General features: G+C 55.1%; 1 protein-coding gene across 15 annotated transcripts in view; it reads left to right on the forward strand.

Moving 5' to 3' along the window:
- DAB2IP (DAB2 interacting protein) overlaps window positions 1–22,090 on the forward strand; it is a 213,626-nt gene extending 191,536 nt beyond the window's left edge. For 9 of the 15 annotated variants that reach the window (XM_024999092.2, XM_024999088.2, XM_024999083.2 and 6 more), the window contains 9 exons: window positions 1,424–1,660; window positions 3,189–3,390; window positions 5,849–6,027; window positions 8,065–8,968; window positions 9,624–9,776; window positions 11,830–12,023; window positions 16,780–16,867; window positions 17,668–17,738; window positions 21,730–22,088. In XM_024999092.2, the coding sequence (XP_024854860.1) occupies window positions 1,424–1,660; window positions 3,189–3,390; window positions 5,849–6,027; window positions 8,065–8,968; window positions 9,624–9,776; window positions 11,830–12,023; window positions 16,780–16,867; window positions 17,668–17,738; window positions 21,730–21,904 (2,203 nt within the window). In that variant the 3' untranslated portion in view covers window positions 21,905–22,088. Of the gene's footprint in view, window positions 1–1,423; window positions 1,661–3,188; window positions 3,391–5,848; window positions 6,028–8,064; window positions 8,969–9,623; window positions 9,777–11,829; window positions 12,024–16,779; window positions 16,868–17,667; window positions 20,702–21,729 lie in introns of those variants that run through there. The other 6 variants (XM_024999085.2, XM_024999091.2, XM_024999084.2 and 3 more) reach the window with 5 other exon arrangements.
- The last annotated feature ends 3,744 nt before the right edge of the window (window positions 22,091–25,834 follow it).

The following is a 25,834-nucleotide window of genomic DNA, read 5'->3' on the forward strand; positions in this document are numbered from 1 at the left end:
CCCAGGGCTGGGCACCAGAAGGACCTGGCTGCTCCCGAAGGACAGGCACAGGCAGAGGCGGGCCTGCGAGGAGAGCGACAGCCTTGGGTCAGGGCAGAGCCGGCGGGGTCGACGCTGGCGGCCCCGGTCCCCCTGCCCCAGGGTTACACAGGGTGCTCACTGGGCCTCCCTGGCCCTTTGGGCTGAGCTGAAAATGACCCTTGGCACCGGGCCAGGAGGGACAACCAGAGAGTTTGAAGTCTGGAACACACTTCCCACCCTTGGGCTGTGTTTTCACCCAGGGCGGGCCGGGTGTGGGACACGGGGAAACATATCCGTGGACAATGGTTTTCCATTTCCTCTTTCTGGCGTGTGTGCAGGCCCCTCTCAGTTCTGAACGAGGCCGCTGATAAATGTTATCACTCAGCGCCTGCCCCCTGCCCAGTCCTGGGCCAGGCGCTTCAGGGGCCGGGGCTCAAGGTCACCTGCCCTCACTTCCTCTCCAGCCACGTCCTTGTTGTTCAGCCATGTTCACTGCCTGAGTCTGTTGGGCCTGTTGGGCAAAAGCTTTTCAAGCTGATCAAAGCAGCTTAAGACCTTGGGGGTCCCCACCTTCGGATAGATGGCTGTGTGAACTCGGCAGGGATGGCCTTGTTCCCCTTGCGGGAGTGAGGAAACGGAAGCCTGGGGAGGGCCAGGCCCTGGGGCAGAGCGCCCTGGAGCTGGTGGGAGAGCCAAGGGTAGGCTGGGTTCAGGGAGCACCCATCTTCCAGAGTGAAAAAGATAGGAAGGCCTCTGAAAGGCTGGCCTGGTGGGGCCTCACTGAGGCAGGGTGGAGGTGCTCAGCGGGGACAGCCCCCAGACAGGTGCTGAGAGCCCTGCCCACCCTCTCCAGGTCGGCCTAGGGAGGTCGCTGCCTCCGCTTCCCTCCACACCTGAGTTAGCGAGGACCTGTGTTCTTAGCCTGTGGTTAGGATCCGCCCCTCGTCTTGATCACCCAGCTCTGCTGAGAACCTCAGATCCTGTAACGTTATTGGAGCAGAGGGGGTCCCTCTCAAAAGCCGGGGACAAGAACCGAGGAGCGGTGCTCTGTTTCTGCCACGTGTCCCTCCCTCTGCAAAAGACCCCACGCCTGCCAGGTGGGGCAGGGGTGAAGCCCCATGGGGCCTGGCCCCAGTGCTGATGTCATCTCTCACTCAGGCCCTCTGAGATACCCACCAACCGCGGCCTGGGCATCCCTGCCCTGTGGTGGCCTGGCCCTGCCCAGCGGATGGTGGATGGTGGAGAAGTGGGCTCAGAGAACTTGGGCATTGGGCCGTCATGTAGCCATCAGGGTGGGCGCGGGACAGAACTCGGTTCCATCAGACCCAGAACCAGCTCCCTGCTCTGGTCCCAGCCTGGCGACTGATTCCCCGACCCCCCCCCATGACCTGTCCCCACACAGCGTCTTCCCCCGGGAGCTCAAGGAGGTGTTTGCCTCTTGGCGGCAAGAGTGCAGCAGCCGCGGCCGGCCGGACATCAGCGAGCGGCTCATCAGCGCCTCCCTGTTCCTGCGCTTCCTCTGCCCAGCCATTATGTCCCCCTCGCTCTTCAACCTGCTTCAGGAGTACCCCGACGACCGCACCGCTCGCACACTCACCCTCATCGCCAAAGTCACCCAGAACCTGGCCAACTTTGCCAAGTGAGTGCCACGTCCCCCCCAACCCCACCACGGCAGGCTGGAGCCCGTCCCTGCCTTCTTGGCCCCGCCTCCCTCCGTCTCTCTCTCCTCTGCACCGCAGGCTCCCCTCCTGTGGTGCGTTTCCTTAGTTTTCAAGGGTGATAAGGCAGGGTATTATTTTTCCTTCTGCTTCTTTGAATGAACGTTTTATCATAAGGATTCTTCCACATACTTAACATTCACGAGCTTCCTTTTGAAATGAGTGACTAATATGCCTTCAAGGGAGAAGGGCCCATGTCTCCTGAACCCGTCTGCTGCGGTTGGGCACCCGGGTGGCTCCAGACTGTCCTTGTCTAAGGCTGCCAAGGACGTCTGTTCGTGAAGCACTTCAGTGTTCTCGCTGTACCTTAGAGCGAGTGGGTGGACACAGATGGGCTGGCTCAGAAAGTGGCTCTCACGAGGTGTGGGTCGAGCCCCTCCGGGCCTTCGCAGGGCTGGGCCATGAATCACCGCTGGTCCCCACCCTCCCAGAGCCAACACTTCAGCAGGGAGAGCGGTGATGGACAGGGGCGTGGCCTCCTAGGAGGGCCATCCGCTTGTTGGAAGAGGAGAGAGGGAGGCTTCCTAGGAGATGCGCTTCCCAGCTGAGTTCAGGACGAAAAGACACAGAGGTGCAGGCCAGGGAGGGACCAGACTCTCTGCCGTTCCTGAATTGTCACGTGCTAGGTGGAGAGAGGTGGGAGACCACCCTAGAGGACAGCAAGGACTTGGAGGCCAGGCAGGGCAGTAGGAGCTGCCAGAGGGCTTTGAGCAAGGTGGCCCTCATCTGTTCCAAGTCCTGCCAAGTTCAGCCCAGCAGCAGAGGGGCCAGGAACGGAGGGAACAAGACTGGCAGCCCTGAGACCAGGAAGAGAGCAGAGTTATGGTCCTGGTAAAGGCAGAGCGGTGGAAGGATTGGGTCAGGGATGATACCAGAAGTGATGGTGATACAGGAGGCCATGGCTGCAAGTTGTGGGGTCATCAGATGAGGCCAGTAGACCTTGCCGGTTGACGGGGAGGCAGAGGGAGCAGTTGAACACGTCCAGGCTTCTGGATTGGTCTCCTTGGGATGGGGAGCCCCAGAGGAGGGTGTGGGTTTGGGGTGATGAAGGTGACCCCAGACTTGGCCAAGCTGAGGACAAAGGAAGGTGCCTGAAGAGGAACATGCGGAAGGCTTAGCAGAGAGACCTGGCCAAGTGTGGCTTGAGAGTCAGTTGTGCATCAAGGGTCACAGACATTTGGAGGGAAAGAGGAAGGAGATTGAGACTGGCCATGAATGTGGAGTGAGGGCCATGGAACATTCCAGATCCTGGGAGGAAAAGTCCAGAAGGGGGTCTCCAGACTTAGCCATGAGCGCCCTGAATCTGTGGGGGTTGGCTGGCTGGGGAGTAAGTGGTGTGGAAGGCGGCCACAGAGGAGGGATGGGAGCCCAGGGGGCGAGGGTGTCTCCGAGAAGTAGGGGGGCTCCCGGGTAGGGCCCAGAGCGCTCACCCCATCTGCTTGGCTCCAGGTTCGGCAGCAAGGAAGAGTACATGTCGTTCATGAACCAGTTCCTGGAGCACGAGTGGACCAACATGCAGCGCTTCCTGCTGGAGATCTCCAATCCCGAGACCGTCTCCAACACGGCTGGCTTCGAGGGCTACATCGACCTGGGCCGCGAGCTCTCCAGCCTGCACTCGCTGCTCTGGGAGGCCGTCAGCCAGCTGGAGCAGGTGCCTGACCACTTGGGCCATGATGGGGCAGTGGCTGGGCCCTAGGGCACTGAAGCTGCAGGCTGCTCCTCCCGGAGTAACCACGAGGCCTGAGGCTTTGCCTGTGCAGTAGAGATCAGCGGCCCCACCAGGGCGCCAGAGCCCAGGGATCCAGTGCAGGCCCTGTCAGCACGTGCTGGGGAGGGATCTCGGCCGTTATCCTTGATGGCGAGTGCCACGTTCACGCACTGACATCTGCCAGGGTAGCCCACTCGGTGTACTGGGGCCTCAGCTGTGCCTCTGAGTGGATGGCATCCATGGGTGAAGGCGTGCTGTGCTCCCTACCCGTGGGAAGTATGATCAGATTTAGCTGTGTCTCCTAAAATGTCCTTGCTCTGGATTTTAAGGCCACTGATACAAAAAAGATGGACTGGAGATGCTGCACCTCCATGTGTCAGGCAGCAAGTTGCAAAACTTTCCAGAAGTGCCCTTGACCATCTGTTGAAACAGTCATTCCCTCAACACCTCTGACACTGCTACAGGGCCTGTGGCCTGGGTTCCACTGCCCGCAGCAGGCCCAGCCTGCACAGTGGGCAGGTTCTGGGCAGCAACTGCCAGGCCTGCCAGGACCCACTTCCAGAACCTCTGCTGCTCCCCAGGGCTCTGAGAGCCCATCTTACAAAAGTTCAGTTCAGTCGATCAGTTGTGCCTGACTCTTGGCGACCCCATGGACTGCAGCACGCCAGGCTTCCCTATCTTTCACCAACTCCCAGAGCTTGCTCAAACTCATATCCATTGAGTCGGTGATGCCATCCAACCGTCTCATCCTCTGTCATCCCCTTCTCCTACTGCCTTCAATCTTTCCCAGCATCAGGGTCTTTTCAGTGAGTCAGTTCTTCACATCAGGTGGCCAAAGTATTAGAGTTTTAGCTTCAGCATCAGTCCTCCCAATGAATATTCAGGACTGATCTCCTTAGGATTGACTGGTTGAATCTCCTTGCAGTCCAAGGGACTCTCAAGAGTCTTCTCCAACACCACAGTTCAAAAGCATCAACTCTTCAACACTCAGCTTTCTTTATGGTCCAACTCTCACACCCATACATGACAACTGGAAAAACCATAGCTTTGACTAGATGGACCTTTGTTGGCAAAGTAATGTCTTTGCCTTTTAATATGCATTAGTCCTTCCAATGAATATTCAGGACTGATTACAAAAGTAGCTGCTGCTGAACCAGAGCTGGAAGGCCTCCTGCTCCCGTCCCATCCTTAGGGGTGAGCACTCAGGGCGCTCTGATGTGCGGCCTTCTAGGCACTTCTGTGCACATGTTAGGTACCCACACAGGCAGTTCTTACCCTTTTCTGTTAAAGTGAGAACGTAGCGTGCACTGCTGCATGCATTGCTCACTCTTCTCTCATGGGCATCTTTCCCCAACCATACGTGCCACACACCACTGTGACCTTTCTAATGGCACAGACTGTCCAATCATGTGACTGCACCATGCAGTTCACTGGACACTCAGATCAGTCCCAGCTTTTCACTATGAATGGCCATTACAATCATTTTTGCTCCTTTATGTCCATTGCCCTTTGGCTCTGAGAGACCCAGGAGGGAGCAACGGAAATGAGGCTCAGAGCCCTGTCTTCCTCCACAGCTGCCAACACCTGTCACTCTGCCACCACTTCCAGAGCCTCTGTGCTGGGGGCCACCATCCCCCATGCGTGCATGACCAGGCGGGAGGTATGGACGGTGGTTTGCAGCCGTCACAGCTGACAGTGTTGCAGCAGGATTTAAAGTCGAGCTGTTTGCTGCTCACGTCTCCCCTCTGTGGACCACATGAGTTTTCATGCTTGCTTTCTGCACATAGCCGTTGGTGGAAGCCGGGACATAATCCAGATGAAGGCAGAGTCCCCCCAACCCCCAACCCGCTCGGCCTAGAAGCTTTACCGCCATTGGTCTAAACCAGGACAGTGGGCTTCAGACGAGCCCAGGCACCACCCTCTGCCTGACTGGCCACTTGTTTGTCTGACAGGTGAGCAGGAGTGCCTGCTCTGTGCCTGGGCCATCGCCCCGGGCACTCGGGTGTTGAAGTGGGTCGGGCCTCAGCCCGCCCTGTGCAGTAGATGACGTGGGAGGGGGCCACCCCAGAAGCCTCTCCACTGGGGAGACGGGGGCAAACTCCAGGATCCTCTGTGGGCCCCTGAGACAGGACAGACCAGGGTGAAAGGCTTGGACTAGGTTAGTGTGTCTTCCTGTGGGCCTTGCCCCCATCCTAGAGATATCCAAGGAGCTGATAAAAATGTAATTTGTCGTTTCTGGGCTCCCTACCCCTCCCCAGACCCACTGAATCTGATTGCAGGGGAGGGCGAGCCTGCAGCTCTGACTGGCTGCTTAGTGATTTTGAACACGGTGGCTCCAGTGCATTTGGCCTCCCCAGGTGCCCCCTGGCTCACACCTTCCCCCTTTGCCGTGTCTTTGCAGAGCATCGTATCCAAGCTGGGGCCTCTGCCTCGAATCCTGAGGGACGTCCACACGGCTCTGAGCACCCCGGGCAGTGGGCAGCTCGCAGGCACCAACGACTTGGCCTCTACACCTGGCTCTGGCAGCAGCAGCGTCTCGGCTGGGCTGCAGAAGATGGTAATCGAGAACGACCTGTCTGGGTAAGAGCCGCCAGGTGTGCTGGGTGTGGTGGGGTGCAGGTACAGACCGGGCAGAGCCCATCTGCAGTCTCCTTTGGGGAGGAGGAAACCTATACTGGTGTTTATGAAACAAGTCGAATGAAACTCAGGGTGTTCCTTGGGCCCTAAGGAGTAAGAGTCTATTTGGGAAAAATCAGGGAAGGCTTCCTGGAGGAGGTAGCACTATAGTTTTGAGCTTAGGAAAAGTAGCATTTCCATTGTTGGAAAAGGCATTTTAGGTAGAGGGACTAGCACAAAGGCCTGGAGAAAGACAGTATCTTTTGTCGAGGAACAGTTAATGGTCCCAATCAGCACTAGTCACAGTCACTTTTTTATGTGTGTATGAGCTCGTATTTCCTGGGCCTGAACCAGAGTCTCTGGAAGTAGAGCTCCAGGGTGTGTTTTCAGGAGGAGTTCAGGTGACTCCACGAGGCGTAGAGGCTGGGAGCCCCGGGAAACGAGGGATGCTGAGGCCCAGCTCCCGCTCTGCACGCCCAGTGCTGGGATGAGTGCCCCGTCAATACACAGTGGAGGGGGAGGCAGAATGTTCTCGAGTGTTGACGTCAGGACAAGGACCTTAGCGTTTACAGCAAGCTACCTGTACTTGGGGTCAAACACTCCCCTCGTCCAGCAGGACCGTCTTGGACCGGCTCACGAGGCTGCGGCTGGAGCAGCAGAGCTGGGCGCTGTCTGGGTCTGAGATGGTGGGGACGGCAGCAGCAGGCTTTTAGCAGGCGAGGGCATTGAGATCAAGGACCTGGGGATGTGGTGTGAGGGACTGGAGGCCCAGGAGGAGGCCGGAGATGCAGGGACCTTGATGCCCCTTCCCCCCGGGTCCCTCTACGTCTTGAGGGGCCGTCCCTACAACCTGCCAAGTGAGGCAAAGCAAGAGTTCGAGTGGGGACACGCCTCGGTCGAGAGGTCGGGAGAGCTGACCTGGGCGTGTGAAGGGTGACCCAGGCCCAAGGCTGGTCTGGGTTTCTCCCGACTCCAGCTACTTCCCCCGTCCACTTCTTCTCAGCCCCCAAGTGCCGTGGCCTCGAGTGGCCACAACCTGCCCCGTCCTGTCCCTTCACCCCTGGGATGGACTTCCTCTCCACCCCAGGCTAAGCCACCTCCTTTCTAAGCCCACATCGAAGCCCCAGGTTCCTGCTGCCTCCCGCCCACTCAGAGCCTGTTCAGCTCCCCCTGATCCTTCCCTCCAAAGCCCCCCTGGTTTTGTGCCTCCTTCCAAGGAGCAGGCTTTTCCTGGAAGGGGCCAGGGAGAGGCTGGGGCCTGGGGTGGAGGGTCAGGGACGTGGCCTACGGCTGCAGGCACAGGCCCTCCCTGCCTGAGTCACACCATGAGGATCCTCCTCTGATACCTTTTTTTTTTGCCGGAAGCCCCAGCCCCCGCCTGCCAGTCAGACAAAGGGTGGCAGTAGGAGGCTGCAGGTGGAGGCTTCTCTCAGCACAGGCCCCCCACTTTGGTGAGCAGCCTGACTAGGGACGGGAGGGAAGAGGCAGAGGGAGCCCCCCGTGGCTTTGAAGTCATCATTCCTGGTGCAGGACCCTCGGGTAGCAGAGAGCCACTGCACTGTGGGTTTGGATTTAGCTCAGGGGGACTTTCCAGAACACCCCAGGCCCCAGAACCTACTGTCCCAAGATGCCGTGCTGAGCAGGGAAGGGGCCGCTGCTAGGCAGCCTGGCCTCGTGCTGGGAGCTCGGGCCCCTAGTGTAGCGGTTCCGTGTAGGAGCAGCCATCCGCCCCACGCCTTGGTGGTGGCTTCTGCCAGACTCGGTGGCTGTGGTTTGGTTTCGCAGCTGCGCCCCGGGACTCTCCCCTTCTTGCAGCCCCCTCCCCTCCTCTCTTCTCCCCTCCCTGCCTCCCCTGCCTTCCCCCCTCCCCCCTTCCCCCTCCCCGGCTCAGGCCACGGGCAGCAGGTTGGCGGGGCTCTCAGTTGGTCGGGACCCGCCTGGGCCGCATTCACAGTTCTTCTCTTCCCCCTTCTTTCCCTGTGTGTGCTTGTCTCCCTGCAGTCTGATAGATTTCACCCGGTTACCGTCTCCAACCCCCGAAAACAAGGACTTGTTTTTTGTCACAAGGTCCTCCGGGGTCCAGCCCTCACCTGCCCGCAGCTCGAGTTACTCGGAAGCCAACGAGCCCGACCTTCAGATGGCCAACGGCGGCAAGAGTCTGTCCATGGTGGACCTCCAAGACGCCCGCGTGCTGGATGGGGAGGCGGGCTCCCCAGCAGGCCCCGACGCCCTCACCGCCGATGGCCAAGCGCCTGCCACTCAGCTGGTGGCCGGGTGGCCGGCCCGGGCGGCCCCCGTGAGCCTGGCGGGGCTGGCCACAGTGCGGCGGGCAGGCCAGACGCCCACCACGCCGGGCACGTCGGAGGGCGCGCCAGGCCGGCCCCAGCTCCTGGCACCGCTGTCCTTCCAGAATCCCGTGTACCAGATGGCGGCTGGCCTGCCGCTGTCTCCCCGCGGCCTCGGCGACTCGGGCTCTGAGGGCCACAGCTCCCTGAGCTCCCACAGCAACAGTGAAGAGCTGGCAGCTGCCACCAAGCTGGGCAGCTTCAGCAGCAGCACTGCCGCCGCCGCCCCCGAAGACCTGGGCCGGCGCCCTGGGGAGCTGGCACGGCGGCAGGTGTCGCTGACCGAGAAGGGTGGGCAGCCTACAGTGCCACGGCAGAACAGCGCCGGCCCCCAGCGGAGGATCGACCAGCCGCCGCCGCCACCCCCGCCGCCGCCCCCTGCGCCCCGCGGCCGGACGCCACCCACCCTGCTGAGCACCCTGCAGTACCCACGGCCGTCGAGCGGGACGCTGGCCTCAGCCTCGCCCGACTGGGCTGGGCCCGGAGCCCGGCTGCGGCAACAGTCCTCATCCTCCAAGGGCGACAGCCCCGAGCTGAAGCCTCGCGCCGTGCACAAGCAGGTCAGTGCTGCTGGGCAGAGAGCAGGCCATCACCCCGCCGCCCCAGGGTGGGGGCGGGCTGACCCCCCATGTCGTGCTGCTCCTCCCGGCCACGTCATCTCCACCCCCACCCAGCTGCCATCCCATGCTGAATGCCACACTCGGCCCCCCTCCCACCAGCTACTTGCTGTGACACCCCCACAGTGGCCCCTGCCTAAATCCTGTGAACCAGCTTCACTGTGGCTTGGGGTCCCTCTGCCAGTTTCCCCAGAGACAGCTGGAGTCAGGGAGAAAGAGGGAGGGATCTGTCTGCCCATCTCCAGTTCCAAAGCCTGTTAAAGCCCAACCCAGGGTAGGAGTCCACCTGGCCCCTGGTCCCCCTCCTGCTCTGAGCTGGTCTTCAGGGCTCTGCGCAGAGTTATGGGTTCTTTGGGTTAGACACCGACCTGCCAGCCCAAGCCCACTGGCTCTCCCCCAGGTGGCAGAAAAGCCATGTTCAGCTAGGCTCCCCTCCGCCCCCAGCTCATGACAGCCTCAGGCTGCGTCAGGAGGCGGAACTCCCCGGGGCCGGGGGTTGCATCAGAGATGCCCATCCATCCCTGTGCCGCACCCGGGACCACCCCCTCCCCACCCCTGCCCTCCCGCCCCAGTCCCTCACAGCTGTGTTTCATCGCAGGGCCCTTCACCCGTGAGCCCCAATGCCCTGGACCGCACGGCTGCCTGGCTCTTGACCATGAATGCGCAGTTGTTAGAAGACGAGGGCCTGGGCCCAGACCCCCCGCACAGGGATAGGCTAAGGAGTAAGGAGGAACTCAGCCAAGCGGAAAAGGTAAAAACCAGACCCTGGCCACTTGGGCAGGGCGGGCTGCCTCGAGCAGGACACTCTCTCCCCTCAAGCTGTGAATTCTGGGTGCTTCTCATTCCTGCACATGTCCAGTCCTCTCCCAACCCCTGGTCCCACGTCAGGATGGCAGTCGGGAATTTGGAGGATTTAGCATAAGCCTGAGGTTTCCTCTATGGGCTGCATGTGAGACTTGCCCAGGAACTGTGTTGAATCAGATTCAGGAGGCACATTCCCTCGGTGACTGAGCAGCCAAGCTTCTGGGGCTTGAGGAGAATCCAGGACGTGGGGCTCAGGGTTGCCCGAGACACGCATGGAGACCTCGTGCACCAAGAGGCAGGGAGATAGCGAGGAGGGGGCGCTGCCAGCTCTGGGATGGCCCCTGCCCATGGCCTGGCTCTGCGCCCTCCTCTCCACCAGGGTCTGGGACAGAAAGCCAGGGGGCGGTGGTGTCCCATGGCCGTGGAGGTGTTTTCTTTCTTCCAGGAGGAAAGTCTCAGTCCTAAAACCTCCAAACCCCAGCCCTAGATTACATCTAGCATTTAGTGGGCAGTGGGGTGCTTCCGTTCTCCAAAATTCTTCTAGTTAATGTGGCAACTTCCCCGGATCCCTCATTTCCTGGAGGCCAAAGCTCATACTGTCACAAGGCCCCGCAGAACAGCAGCCACTTGCCCACACGCCTTGGGTGCCCGCAGTCCTCTTGGCCCTGGGAAAGCCTGTCACAGCCTCTCGGGTGAGGGCACATGAGTCAGGGTGTTTGCTTTCCCTCCCACCGGCCTGGGGCCAGGGGTTCATGTCCATGCTGCATTCCGCCGCCTCCACCATCCCCCTCCTCGGTCCACCACATCCACCTGCTTCCACCATTATTACGTGAAGGGGACCAGGGCACATGGGGCACAGGGCTCCCAGAGCCAGAGTTTGGCTGGGGAGCAAGGAGGGCTCGCCTCACTCCAGGCTCTGCGCCTTTCTGAGACTCCGTTTCCATGTGTGAGTTACGGGGATGGCTCGAAGGATTTCAGGGCTCAGGCTGCAGCCGGTGTGTTCTCTTCCCTTGTTCCTTGGCCTAGGGAGCTGCTGTTTCTCAGACTTCCTTTGCTGTTAACCCTGGCAGGCAGATCCTGGAGTTACCTTGTACTCCTTGGACTCTGGTCCTGCCTGTGCCGGGAGGGCCCTTCTGACACCACTCTGAGCAGAAGACCCGTGATGGGCCTTTTCTCCTGGAGCTGGGCTCTCCTCTGGGGCCAGTTTTGTTCAGGACATAGCCTTGCCATCTCCTGATCTTTGGGCCATCCTTTATTGAGGAGGGAGACCCAAGGAGAGGCCCTTCCTGCTTCCCCACTCTCTGGATTCTCTGGGCCCCCACCTCCCACCTCCAACCCTTTGATTCTGGTCTTGACCCCGCCTCCTCCTCTATTCAGCTCACAGGGCCTCCTAGCTCACTGCTTCTCTTGCTAATGTACACATCCCTCCTCTTCCCCAAAGGCGGGGAGTGCCAGGCTGAGTCAGACCCAGAGAGCCCTGGACCACTTTGCCTTTAATCTCTCCCTGCACTTGCCATGCGACTCGCCATGACTTTAGGGTCAAATGGAGGCTGGGAGGCTAGTATCTCACCCCAGTAGTCACTCTGCTCCCCATGTGCTTGGTTCACTTCCCTTCTGGACCCAAGTTTCCCCTCCTGTCGAGCCCCCACCTCTCAAAGTGCTCTGATTTCCTTTGTATACCTTTGTAAGGAGAGGTTTACCTTTGTTTATTAGGAGAAGCTGAAGACCCTTACTTGCGAGATCTGGGTTTGAGTCTTCATCCCGCTCACAGGTGTAGGTCAGGCTTGGGGGTGGGAGAGCCCTGGACGGGGGCCAGGCGTTGAGTCTCACCCCGTACCCCAGCTCTAGCTGGGGTCCCTGGGCGTCTCCCCGCTGTGTGAACTGGGCTGGGCTAGTGATGACCCCTGGGGCATTCCGAGCCAGGCTTCCTCCCACTGGGCTCATGAGCCTGTGCTTTCTGTCCTGGGTGCTGTGCCCGTGGCATGCTGCCCTCCTGGCAGGACCTGGCAGTGCTGCAGGACAAGTTGCGAATCTCCACCAAGAAGCTGGAGGAGTATGAGACCCTGTTCAAGTGCCAGGAGGAGACAACCCAGAAGCTAGTGCTGGAGTACCAGGCACGGCTAGAGGAGGGCGAGGAGCGGCTGCGACGGCAGCAAGAGGACAAGGACATCCAGATGAAGGGCATCATCAGCAGGTGAGGGCGGCCGTCTGGTCCCTGCTCCAGGCCCAGCCCTGGCCCCACACGCGCAGAGTGGCAGACCTGCCCGCTGCCCTCCAGGAGGCCCCAGATCCCCGGGACGGGCTGCTCAGCTGCCTTGATGAGCTGAGTGCGGAGAAGAGTCTGAGGTGGCGGGGATTGCGTGGCACCAGCCTGGAGGAGGGCGGGAGCTTGGAGTGCAGGGCGTCCCCCGTGGTACAGCGTGGGTTGATGGTAGAGTGTAAAGGTGGCCTGGCAGAAGCGAGGTCAGCCGAGGCAGCATGCAGAGGGCCTTGGGGCCCCCATGGGGAGTCACGTTTTCTTAGAGTTTAGAAGCTGGATGGAGAGGGTACCAGGAAAGACAATGAGGACCCATCCAGTCCAGGTCAGGGGAAGTAGGAATACATGTCAGTTACATGCAGCTGGTGAGGGTGGGAGTGAGAGGAGGGAAGCAGACAAAATAACCCTCATTCTTACCAGGAGCATCCAGGTGTGTCATGGTGCCAGCTACTGAGATGAGGACCTTTGGAAGAAGAGCGGTTTGGGTAGGGAGGGGGAGAGGTGAGGCCAGTGTTGGGTATGTTGAGTTTTAAGGTGCCTGTGGGCTACGCAGGAAGATTTCCAGGTGGACCAGTGACTTGAGTGCTGACTCTCATCTTCATTGACGGCTTGTCTTTGTTTCCGTGTTGATTTGCCTCTCTCCCGCTCTGCCCCTGTCGGTAAGCAGGGAGCGTCGTCGAGGTGTAGCCTCCCTCTTCATGGCAGTAATACCAGGTGCGAGGAGACAGTGTGCATTTACGAGTTAGTTTCCGTGGTACAGGGATCTGTCCTGAGCATAGATTTAGCAGGTGTGCAGTAAATATGACGTTTCCCAACCTGGCCTCGTGCTTTGTCCACTACAAACAAATCCTTCCTTAATCCCTCCTATTTACACTACCTGCTTCTCTGCTCCTGATTATTGTTTACTTGCTTCACCTGTGGGTTTCCTCTTTCTAAAACGGTTAGCGTGAGCAGAGGGCCTGTAACCGGGGCGACAAGGAGCCCACTGTTCACTTAACTGCCATCTCTGCTCTTGGCTCACCTCCTGTGTGTGATTCCAAACAGGAAAACACTTTTCAACCTAACCACTTCCTTCTCACCCTGTTCTCTGAGCGATGCATCTTTTCCTGAATTCGGTGGCTGACTTAACGTTTATTTCTACGACCCAGTCCTGGTGTGTTTCCTCCTTGCTATAAAGGTCAGCCAGGTCAATTTGGTTGATGGTGTTGTTCAGGTCTTCTGTATCTTTAGTGGTTTTTCTGTGTACTTATTTACTGCTCTGCCAGTTATTTAGGAAAGGATAATGAAGTTTCTAATCATAATTACGGATTTATTTCTTCTTTCGTTTCTGTTGGTTTTTACTTTATAGTCACTGAAACTTTTAGGTGCATACAGATTTAGGCTTATTATGTGCTGTTGATGAACTGACCCTTTATCGTTACAAGGTCACTTCATAACATTCCTCATAACATCCTCATAATTATCCCTTATAATATTCCTTTCTGTGAAGTCCACTTTGATATTAATACAGCTACCCTTAACTTTTTTTTTATTGACATTAGCTTGTTATATCCTTTTTCATCCTTACACTTTCAACAAAGCTATGTCCCTCACTCACTACATAAAGTGAGTTTCTATCACAGACACCTTATTGTTCCTGCTTTTTATCTAATCTGACAGTTTCTGCCTTTGAGTTGGAATGTTTAGACTTTTTACATTTAATGTAATTATCAGTATAATTATGTTTAAACCTATTATCTTGCTACTTGTTTTCTCTTTGCACCATCTGTTCCTTTTCCTGCCCTCTTCTAGACTGAGTTCTTTTTATGACTCCATCTTACCTCCTTTATTGGCATATTAACTTTATCTTGTTGCATGAGGGGCAGAGGTTGGAAACTTTTTGTACGGGGTGGATAATAGATATTTGGCTTTGCAGGCCATAGGATGTCTGTCACAGCTGGGTACCTCTGCTGTTTTAGAAGAATGTGCATGGTGTGGCTGTTTACCAAAACTAGCAGTGGACAAGATTTTGCCTTTACATGGGCTATAATAGTAGGGACTATGATAGTATTTTTGTTCCTCTGTCCTTAATGTATTGATATCACTTTTCCTCTGGCTGATTTGCAGATTTTTTTCTTTATCGTCGATTTCCAGCATTTGATTGTGAAGTGCCTTGCCATGTTTTCTTCACGTTTCTGGAGTTTGTTAAGCTCTTGGGTCTGTGGGTGTAGAGTTCTGCCGCCCCAGCCGTTCTCTGGAATTCTCATTGGACGTGTATTAGTCTTCTTTATATTGTCCCACGTCCTGCTGGTGCCGTTTTATTTTTAAATTTTTTTTCGTGGTTTTATCTTAGATTGTTACAGTGTGCCGTCAAGTTCATTCATTGTTCCGTGTCTAATCTGTTACTCCTATCCAGTATTTTTTTCACTTCAGATGTACTTTTTGCCTCTGAACTTTCAGTTTGGTTTAAATCCCATCCGTTTGTCTTCTCATCCTGCTCATGCTTTTCCTCTGTTCGCTTGAGCACGTAGAATACATTCACAGTGGTTGTTTTAATGGCCTTATCTACTAATCCTGTTGTCTGACATTTCCAGGTCTGTCTTGATTGATGTTCTTCCTGGTTAAGGGTTATGTTTTCCTACTTCTCTGCATGCTTGGTGATTTTTGGTTAGATGGCAGACATTGTGATTTTTTTACGTAGCTGCTGGATGTCTTGTGTTCCTTTAAGTACCTGGGGGCTTTGTTCTGGGACACAATGAAGTTGAAAGAGTCTTGTTTGATTCTTTCGAGGTTTCTTTATTTGTAAGCTCTGTTGGGGTGGGTCTTGGTTAGTCTTTAGTCCAGAGCTAATCTGGCTCTGCTGTTGAGGCAGTTTCCTTCTGGGGATTCTACTTGATGCCTCCTGTGTTTACTAACACAGGAGTGTTTTTACTGCCTAGAAGAATCGTAAACTATTTTAGGGGTAGTTTTGTGTATTCCTTTCCAGTGGCTCTGGCCTGTTTTCTCACAAGCATGCAGACCAGTTTCCAGCCAAAGCCCCAAGGGGGGCCCCTCAGGAGATAGAGTCTTCTCTGCATTTTCGCCTCTCCACGCCCACCCCCACCCTCCCATCCTCCACCACCACCGTCTCATCCTCCCCCACCCCAGCCCCCCATCCTCCCAGGTAGCCTGTCTGTGATCACTTCCGTCCTTTGCTTGCCTGGACACTCTCAGCAGCGGGCGGGGCTCCCCTCACGTGTTCCCATCTCTTGGGAGTCCCGTGCTATACCATGCTGCCTGTGTTTCAGTGTCTGGAAACCTTTGTTTCATATATTTTGTTCCATTTTCTAGTTTGGTGTTTCTGTGGCAGGAGGTTAAACCCAGTGCCTGTTATTCCACCAGAGCCGGGAACAGAAGTTTCTCCCACTTCCTCCTTTGCTTCCACCTCCTCTTCTTCATCCAGGCTTTGCTCAGTGTCTTACATTCCTGTGACAAAGGAATGCCCACCCCCGACCTTGGCAGGATCCCACGCCCCTTCCTCCTCAACCCCGATCCCACTGGCTTTTCACGATGGTCCTGTGTGTCTGCTATGAGATGGACTAAGTGCTTGCCGGGGGGTTAGATGCTGTGCTGCAGGAAGTCCCGAGGGTAGAGACAGAAGTAAAGCTGTGCGTGCTCAGTCGCGTCTGACTATTCTGCAACCCCATGGACTGTAGCCTACCAGGTCCCTTTGTCCATGGGATTTTCCCAGCAAGAATACTGGAGTGGGTTGCCATGTCCTCCTCCAGGGGTCTTCCCAACGCAGGGATCCAACCTGCACCTCCTGCATTGCAGGCTGATTCTTTACCCCTGAGCCAGCTGGGAAGCCCAAATAAAGCAGTAAGTGAACTCATCTGAGAAGAGCAACAAGAATGACGGGCTGAGGCAGAGCCCTGGGGAGCCTGAGGTCCTCGGGGCAGACAGGACAAGGTGTCTCCAGAGCAGTGGCCAGGGAGCTAGGATGCAGACCCAGAGAGTGTAGTGGGAAGCTGGGAGTGATCAGCAGTGATTGACAGGTGTGTGAGAGACAAGCAGGGTGAGACCGGGAATGGTCACGGCATGAGCAGCTGGCAGCAGGCCCACGCTGGCCCTCGTTCAGGACTTTTGGACACCGTGATCCTCATGTCGTCCCAGCTCGTCATCCACCCAACAGCCCTTGCCTGCCCTTCGGTGTCCCATTCAACATGTGCAGCACACTCCACCCTGCGGGACAGTTAGCCGCTTCCTGGTCTCCGTTCCCACAGCTCCGCAGCTTCCCATGCAGAGGGTAGCTGCTGTCTCCCTGCGCCTTGAGGCTTCATCCTCCCACCTCGAGTACCTGGTGCAGCCTCAGTGAATACAGAGTGGGTGGAGAAAGTTCTCTGGCCCTGGGGTGCGTGAGGATCTAATACCCGCCCCACCACCTCGGCTCCTGGAGGAACATCAGAAGGGGGCCACGCCAGGGGCTTCTGGGGATTTGGGGGCAGAATCTGGGGCAGGTGAAATGTAAGGAAGGAACAGGCTCAGCCCATGTCGGGTGGCGGAGACCACCTCCATCCCAGGCAAGTGTGGGAGGTGAGTCTGTGGCCCAAGGAGGGGCTCTCCTAGTGTGTCCCCCTCTGTGAGGGTGTGATGACTTGTTCCCATGAGGCCCCACACTCAGCCCCTCACTGGCAGCCTCAAATGCCGGCCTGATGGTCCTTGTCTCTGGTCACAGGTTGATGTCAGTGGAGGAGGAGCTGAAGAAGGACCACGCGGAGATGCAGGCAGCTGTAGACTCCAAACAGAAGATCATTGACGCTCAGGTGTGGGGCGCTGGCCTTTCGGACAGCCACGGGTGTCAAAGGACCTGGGATTAGGAGCGGGTGGCTTTGGCTTCTTCACATCCTCAGTCATACCCCACTGCAGAAGCGAAGGAGGATAGGAGATCAGGATCTCTGCCCCAAGAAGTCAGAGTCGAGGGTCTCAATGGACCACATGCTCACTAGGACAGGCTTTGAAAAGGGCAGGGCTGCTCCTCCCCTGCTTGGGCAGCTTAGTTAGGTATTACCTTTCACCAGGTGTTCTGACCAGAGTAGAAGCTATTGGGAGGGGAATGGGGAAGGCTGGGTGACAGCCGGTGGGGAGAGGGAGCAAGGGAGCTCTTGTTCAGACCCTTGGCTTCCCAACTGCTTTGAGGGGGGAAGACAGTTGAGAGACTGGCTTCCGGTCTCCTTCATCCAGGTCTGTGCCCTTTTCCTCTCCAGCGCCAGTCCTTGCTCAGTCAGGAAACTGCACAGGCTGATGGGAGCTGTGACCTCTGTGTTGCACACACACATGTACACACACACGTGCACACGCACACGAGTGAGGGTGCCTGCTCTCAGGGCTTCAAGGAGCTGGTACATGACACCACGAGGGCCGCTCGTTGGGGTGAGAAGCAGGTGATGAGGTAGAGACACGAGGAAGGCAGGCTCTGCGCGGCCCTCTCCCATGAGGGCGAGCTGCCTCCTCCCGGCTTCAGGACCTCTGCATCCAGCCACAGCTCTGGGGAGACCCCTTTCCTGGCATGGACCCCGCGCCCCCCCCCAACCTAACCCCCGCTGACGCCTTCTTTGTTCCACAGGAGAAGCGCATCGCTTCACTGGACGCGGCCAACGCGCGCCTCATGAGCGCCCTGACGCAGCTCAAAGAGAGGTACAGCATGCAAGCCCGTAACGGCCTCTCCCCCACCAACCCCACCAAATTGCAGATTACTGAGAACGGCGAGTTCCGAAACAGCAGCAATTGTTAACCTGCCCGAGGAGGGGAGGACTCTGGTGGCCCAGGGCGGGGTCTCGGCCTGGGGAGGAGCAGCGCCGGGGGCCCAGAGGCCGAGGCTCGCCTCCCCCACTCCACCCACGGCCCAGGAGGCGGCTGCAGAGGGAGCCGCGAGAGACTGACACAGCGCAAGCGGGAGACACCAGCCCGCTCCCCTGAGAAGCGTGTTGGGTGCAGGCTGGGGAGTGGGTGCAGCCTGGCGCGGGCAGGGGCCTGCCGCAGTGTCTCTGTTTTGGGTGTTGAACTTGGTGCACGTCCCCTTTCCTCCTTCACTTGGCCGAGTGCATGTACCTCCTCCCCCACCGACACACCCCTCCTCCGCACAGGGGGAGCCGCCTGAAGAGTTGGAGGGTCAGAGAGCCAGGGGTCTCCTGCCGTGGCTTCCCCTCACCTCCCAGGGACCCAGGACTCCCGGGTAGCCAGGCGCTGCCCTGTGGGACCTGTCACTCAGTTCCAGAAGCCAACCGGGTGGTCAGCAGGCAGGCAGAGGGTGGGGAGGATGGAGCTGCCAGAGCGCTGTGTCCCCCCGGCCTGTCTCCACCCTGAGCACCTGCCAGTGCATGCTCGGGGCCCCCTCCTGGCTGTGCGGAGCCGAGGCGTCACCCCCACACCTGTCCCCAGCCCCTCGGCCCGCCCCTTCCTGCCCTAACTCTGTCAGATAGTCTATAGACCCAGTGAGGATCTCAGCTCTTTCTTCTGGGCCCTCGTACCCGTGGGAAGATCAGAGCCTCCCTCACTTGCCGCAGGGGCCCAGGCTGATGTGCTGGCCCCCCCACCCCCCGCCCGAAGCCAAAGATCTGGGCAGAGCTGGCCCAGGTGGCACAGTAGCGGTGGCTGCCTGTCTCCCAGAGCTCGAGTGCCGGCACGGTGGCCCCACAGGGAGTGGCCAGCAGGTGCGCCCCACCCCAGCCCCCCCACCCTCCCAAGAGACAGGCTGAGCTTTCCTGGTGGATGGTTAGAAAAAGAATTCTAGTGCCCACAGGCCCTGAGAAGGTGGATAACTGTGATTTTTTTTCCTTTCACAGTATGCATTAGAAACAAAAGCCCGCTTGCTCGCTTGCTGGAACACAGGGGCCTTTTAAATTGAGCGTGCGCACTGCATGGGAAATAGCGGCCCTGGAGGATGTTAGACTTGCTCCCTCTCCAAGACCGCGGCAGCCTGCACCCACCCCCGTGCGTGCGGCCGGCCTCTGCCTCACCCTCCCGGGCCCACCGAGGACCCAGGCGCTGCAGACAGGGGAGGGGCCCACCCACGGCTGGGGCCGGTTTCCCTCAGCCCCAGGCTGTTCTGTAGCTTGTGGGCCCTCCCCACTGCCCCCCGTACCCAGCCCTGCGGGACGTAAGTGGGCAGGAACTTGGGTCTCTCTCGTCCTTGTTCCCACCCTGACCCTGGGGAATCTGGGGGCCAGAGCTGGGGCGTCCATCCCGCAGCCAGGAGCCACCCCGACTGCCTTCAGCCGTGGGAAAGCTGGGGAGACACCCCTTCCTGCCTCTGAGGCGGGAGCTGCTCCACCAGGACCCAGAGTTGGGGAGCAACAGGGGGTGGGTGACTCAAGACCGCACTGCACCCAGTCCTGGGGTGGAACCTGCAGTTCAGTTAGCCCAGAGACCTGCTGGTGGGGAGAGGTCAGGACCCCCCGAAAGGTCACAGACCTCAGGAAGGCAGGCCGTGGCGGGTGGAGGCCCTGCCCCACTCTTCTGGCCGCGTAGGCAGGGCCTGGCCCCAGGGACGTCCGCCTCTGGTTCTGACGCACCCCTCTTCTGCCTGGCGACCCTCCCCACCCACCCCCCACCCCTCTCCCGCCGATGCCTCGTTGAGCGACCTCGGACTGAACTGAGCGCCTCTTAGCAATACAGGGGGAGGGTCCCAGGGCCTGCACAGCCTGACTCCGGAGGCCGGTGCTGGCGGCCCTTGGCCTGGGTTGCGAGCTCTCGGGCCGAGAGCCTTATCTACTTAGTGCAAAAACTGTAAAAGTGTACAGACTCTCTACAGATTTTTATCTGATCTGCAAGTCTGACGATTTTTGTAAATGTTCTTGGTGTTTGACTGTAATGTAACTATTTCACCCAATGGTTGTACATAGTCCTTCCGTCCTGGTGCTGCCGAGGGCTGCCCGGGACCGCTGCTCTCCGACGGTTTTTTATTTTATTTTTAATCTAGAGAACAGTATTGGGCAGGAGGCAGAGGTCGGAGGTCAGGGATCTGGGGGTTGGGGTTTTGCAGCGTGCTGTCTGGGTGGCTGGGGAACGCGCGCCCCCTCCTGGGTCACCCTGAACCCGCATCCCCAAGGGAGGGGTCGGGGGGCAGGGGTCCCAAGGCCAGTGCCCCGCACCCCCGGCCACCAGAGAAGGCTCTCCCCCAGCCCTCTCCTGCCAACAGAGAGGCCTGACTTTCTGCCTAACTTTTATGTTTAGGGTGAAGGAAACTGCCAAACTTCCTATAAGTGAAGACTCTTTCCAACCGCCCAGAATGGGGGTGGGGAACCCAGGGCAGAGCTCCAGGTGACCCCCACCCTGCAGAGCATCTGCCCCGGTGTATACCTCTCACCCCCTCCCACCCATCCGTCTGCGTAAGGCAGACCCCAGGGAAACAGCCCCTCTTTTTCTACACACTCCCCCAGCTCCCCTAGCCCCACTCCACCTCCCGCCCCGCCTTTTGTAAGTATGTGAAAAGGAAAAAAATGCAAACGTTGGAGTCTGGCCAGAGTGCCTCCCTCCAGCTGTGACTCTAACTATGTAATAATGTACAGAGAAAGTTGTTGGTGTTCTAAGACTGTGTGGCTGTGCAATTTCTGTACATTTGCAATTAGAAATATTAAAGATTTATTTAGCTATTTTAAGCCTGACTCGCCTCTCCATGCAGCTGTGTCTCGAGCTTTTCCAGAGGTGACCCCCAAGTCATAGACTGACACTGTTCTGTACCAGGGGCCCCCAGCACTTGGTTCACCCCAGTGGCAGTTGAGGGCAGGGAAGGAGGATGGGATCTCTTCCTCCCTCTAGTCCCCCAGAGCGTGACCCCCTGGGCTCACCTGTAGTGGACACCAGCTTCTGCCAGACTCTGCTGCCCCAGCCCCTGAAATCCGGCTCCAGGAGGGAGGGAGGTTGGTCCAGGGTCACCAGCAGGTTGTGACTGAACTAAACATAAAAAAACCCCTGATACCTGAGATGCCCCAATGCGTGACCTCCTTCCTGCCCGCAAGGCTGAACCCAGGGCCTTTGCTGGGAACAAGCCAGTGCCCAAGCCCCTCGGCTGTACCTGCACAAGGTGAGGACTGCAGAAGAAGCACTCCCCTTTCAGACCAGGCCCCTGGGCTCCCATCTGCCCTGTTCTCCACCGTGGTGCCTCTTCGCAGACCTCCCAGCCAGATGTTCTTGCTGCTCTGAGAGCCACCCTCCTATCCCAAGGGGCGGGGGTGGGAGGTGCCACAGTGACCCTCTGCCCTGGTCACCGCCAGCTGGGCAGCCCTGCCCTCACCGTTCCATCCCTGCAGTGGCGATGAGAGAGGCAGCCCCGGCCACCTGCTTTCATCCGTCCTCACTCTTCGGCCCCTGCTGCTGCTGCTCACAGCATTTAGAACACCAGCTCTCCACCTGCTCATCACCTGCTCCAGGAAGGTTTTCTTCCCTCAGACAACGTTTTTTAAAGTGTACTGCGTGCGGGGACCAGCCATCTCCACCTCCTGCCCTTTCCCCAGCCCTCCGTCACCTGGCTTACCTGTCACACTTCTACCACCTCATAGCCAAACCGTGGGCCGCCTCAGTGCTTCTGCACCACTGACCCTGGTCCCTCTGCTGGGGTGATGCTCTGTAAATACAAAACTCAAGGAAATAGCAATAGATGCAACAGAAAAAATTTTCTTGTTGACAGAGGCACTTACAATGAAGCTACAGGAGCCACGAACTTCCACATGTGGATTAAGGAGCATCGGATAGAAAGCAAAATCTGCCAGAAATGCAAGAGGAAAAAAATCAACAAAAACACAATTGCATTTGAGACTAACACACCACCAGTATTAGTTTATGACAGATCAAGGAAACATTAAGAATTCAGAGGATTTTAATAATTAATAAAGTTTAATAAGCAGGAATACATCAAGCTCTTACCCTAGAGAGAACACACCTTCTTTCCAGTATACTTGGAACATTACCCAAAACTGACTGCATACATCAAGATAGGAAAACCTTAGAAAGTCGGCCAAAGAAACAGTTTGGGCCACATTTTGTACCTTGAAGCAATAAAACTAGAGATCACTAAAAAGATGTTTACTTGGTTTTTCTATCAGAAAGTTTAAAATCTATTGAATCAGTAAGATTAGGTTTTTAAGAGAAATAGTCTCCTAAACAAGGTATATTGATGACATGCATTCATCTCTTTTCCTTTGCAAGCACCACTCTATTGACAGGAAAGGACCGAAAAGATTCTCACTCACAAGGTCAGAATTAATGTGGAAGGAGATAGCAGAATTTAAGAGAATTTGAAAGGCTTTGGCTGCTGAAAGTTGATGAAAGATTGTTGACTACATTAGCAGAGAGAGAGATGAACCAGAAATGAACTGATTAGCCCTGTGGGGCCCCAGCATGATGCGGGGCCAAGCAAGCGTCATTGCTTAGTCACTAAGTCATGTCTCACTCTGCAACCCCATGAACTGTAGCTCCCCAGGATCCTCTATCCGTGGGATTTCCCGGTCAAGAGTACTGGGGTGGATTGCTGTTTCCTTCTCCAGGAGATCTTCCCAACCCAGAGATCAAAGCCATGCATTGCAGGTGGATTCTTTGCTGCTGAGCCACCTGGGAAACCCTCAAGCAAGGGTACCAGGTTGGAAATGGGGGAACCAGACTCCAGTCTTCTCCCTGTGTTCTGCACAGCCAGGAAAAAATCCTCTTTGCCACCTCCCCTTGTAAGGAGCTGGACATCGCCTGGAGCAGTCGAGCCAGGTAGGCTCCAGACGTGGGGACACCAGGCAGAACAGAGAGCTCTGAAAGGTACAGGTCTAAAAGGGGGGAGGGATGAAGTGAGCTGCCCTCCAGAGTGCCCAGCCCACCAGCACCTGCAAGGCTCCTGGAATGCCCAGGACCAGGCATCTGTCCCCAAGACAGATGACTGGAACATTCATTCTTCATTGGAAAAACTGGCTTCAGAGAAAAGACCTCCACATATTTCTCAATGTAAAGACTGTATCACTGTTCCAACATCCTACAATGGCACAGATCAGTGTGTACTGGGCCTTTGCGCACACGCACACACACATGCGCGCGCGCACACACACACACACAAAGAGCACAGACAGCCAGGACCCCTCAGACAGCAAAGCTTCCAACAAATAAAAGAAACTAGATATGAATTTCCCCAGGCCTTTGCTTCACTAGTCCTAACAAACTCCCCTATTTGCAAATATAATAGCTTTAAAAAAAAAAGTTTCAAGGAAGAGTCCAAATCAACCGGCCAAAGAGAAGAATGAGAGATAGAGACAATGTAGGAAAGAGAAGAGCATTAAAAACAACCCTCCCACAAAATACAATATCCTTAGGGAGATGATAATAGGATTAAAAAAAAAAAAGCCCAGATCACAAACGAGCTGCTATTAGATTTTTCATATCATCCAAAGATAAAATACCTAATGGGAGTGACAGAATACAAAGCTGAAGTGTTCTTCCAAAAATAGGAAATGGGCATGAGACCTAGTCTTCAGCCAACACTACAAAGCTACAGTTATCAAAACAGCATGGTATTGGCACAAAAACAGACAGACGGCTCCATGGAACAGAATCCAGAAATAAACCCACATAACCACAGTCAGTTAATCTTGGACAAAGGAGGCAAGAATATACAGTGAGAAAAAGTCTCTTCAGCAAATGGTGTTGGGAAGGCTGGACAACTCTACATAAATCAGTAAAGTTAGAACACACACTCACACCATATACAAAAATAAGCTCGAAATGACCTAAAGACTTAAGTATAAGATGTGATCCTATAAAACTCTTAGAAGAGAACATAGGTAAAACATTCTCTGACATAAATCATACCAGTGTTTTCTTAGGTCAGTCTCCCAAGGCAATAGAAATAAAAGCAAAAATAAATGAATGGGACCTAACCAAACTAGCAAGCTCTTGTACAGCAAAGGAAACCATAAACAGAATGAAAAGACAACCTGTGGGATGGGAGAAATATCTGCAAATGATGTGACTGACAAGGGATTAATTTCCAAAATATACAAACAGCTCATACAACTCAATATCAAAAACAAAGAAACCAACCCAATCAAAAATGGTCAAAAGATCCAGAAGTAGACATTTCTCCAAAGAAGACATACAGAGGGCCAATAGACGCATGAAAAGGTGCTCAACATTGCTAATTATTAGAAATGCAAATCAAAACTACAATGAGGTATCACCTCACATTGGTCAGAATGGCTTTCACCAAAAAGTCCACAAATAACAAATGCTGGAGAGGGTATGGGGCAAAGGAAACCCTCCTACACTGTTGGTGGGAATGTAAATCGGTGCAGCCACTATGGAGAACAGTATGGAGGTTTCCTAAAAAACTAGAAATAGAGTTACCATACGATCCAGTAATCCAACTCCTGGACACATATCCAAAAAAGATAATTCTAATTCAATAAGATACATGCTCCCAATGTTCATAAAAGCACTAATTATAATAGCCAAGACATATAAGCAACCTAAATGTCCATAAACAGATGAATGGATAAAGAAGATGTGATATATATACACACTGGACTCTTACTCTGCCATGGAAAAGAATGAAATAATGCTATTTTCAGCAACATGGATAGGCCTACATTCATACCAAGTGAAGTCAGAGAAAGACAAATATATGATACCACTTATATGTTGAATCTAAAAAAATGATACAGGTGAACTTATTTACAAAACAGATTCAGAGACATTGAAAACTAACTTATGGTTACCAAGGGGGAAGAGAGGAGGGATAAATTAGTTTTGGATTAGCAGATATACACTACTATATATAATGTAGATAAGCAACAAGGACTTACTGTATAGCACAGGGAGCTATATTCTATAACTTGTAATAATCTATATTGGAAAAAATCTGAAAAACTATATTTTGAATATATTTTATATGTATATAACCAAAATAAGCATGTGAAATGAGCACAATTGTATAGTAGTTTGAGTATTCTTTGGTATTGCTCTTTCTTTGGAAGTGGAATGAAAACTGGCCTTTTCCAATTCTGTGACCATTACTGAGTTTTCCAAATTTGCTGACATATTGAGTGCGTCGCTTTAATAGCATCATCTTTTAGGATTTAAAACAACTTAGCTGGAATTCCATCAGCTGCACTAGCTTTGTTCATAGTAATGCTTCCTAAGGCCTACTTAACTTCACACTCCAGGATGTCTGGTTCTAGGTGAGTAACCACATCATTGTGGTTATCTGGATCATTAAGACTTTTTTTGTATAGTTCTCCATATTCTTGCCACCTCTTCTGAGCATGTTCTGCTTCTGTTAGGTCCTTACTGTGTCTGTCCAATATCGTGCCCACCCTTGCGTGAAATGTTCCCTTGATATCTCCAGTTTTCTTGAAGACATCTCTAGTCTTTTCCATTCTGTTGTTTCCCTCTAGTTTTTTGCATTGTTCATTGATGAAGGCCTTGTCTGTTGTTGCTATTCTCTGTAACTCTGCACTCAGGTGGATATATCTTTCCCTTTCAAGCTAGGCTTCAGCAGTATGTGAACCAAAAACTTCCAGATGTACAAGCTGGATTTAGAAAAGGCAGAGGAACCAAAGATCAAATTGCCGACATTCGCTGGATCATAGAGAAAGTAAGAGAATCCAGAAATATACCTACTTTTGCTTCACTGACTATGCTAAAGCCTTTGACTGTGTATATCACAACAAACTGTGGAAAATTCTTAAAGAGAAGGGAATACCAGACCACCTTACCTGTTTCCTGAGAAACCTGTATGCAGATCAAGAGGCAACCATTAG

Source organism: Bos taurus, chromosome 11, assembly GCF_002263795.3.
Source record: "Bos taurus isolate L1 Dominette 01449 registration number 42190680 breed Hereford chromosome 11, ARS-UCD2.0, whole genome shotgun sequence".
Lineage (NCBI taxonomy): Eukaryota > Metazoa > Chordata > Mammalia > Artiodactyla > Bovidae > Bos > Bos taurus.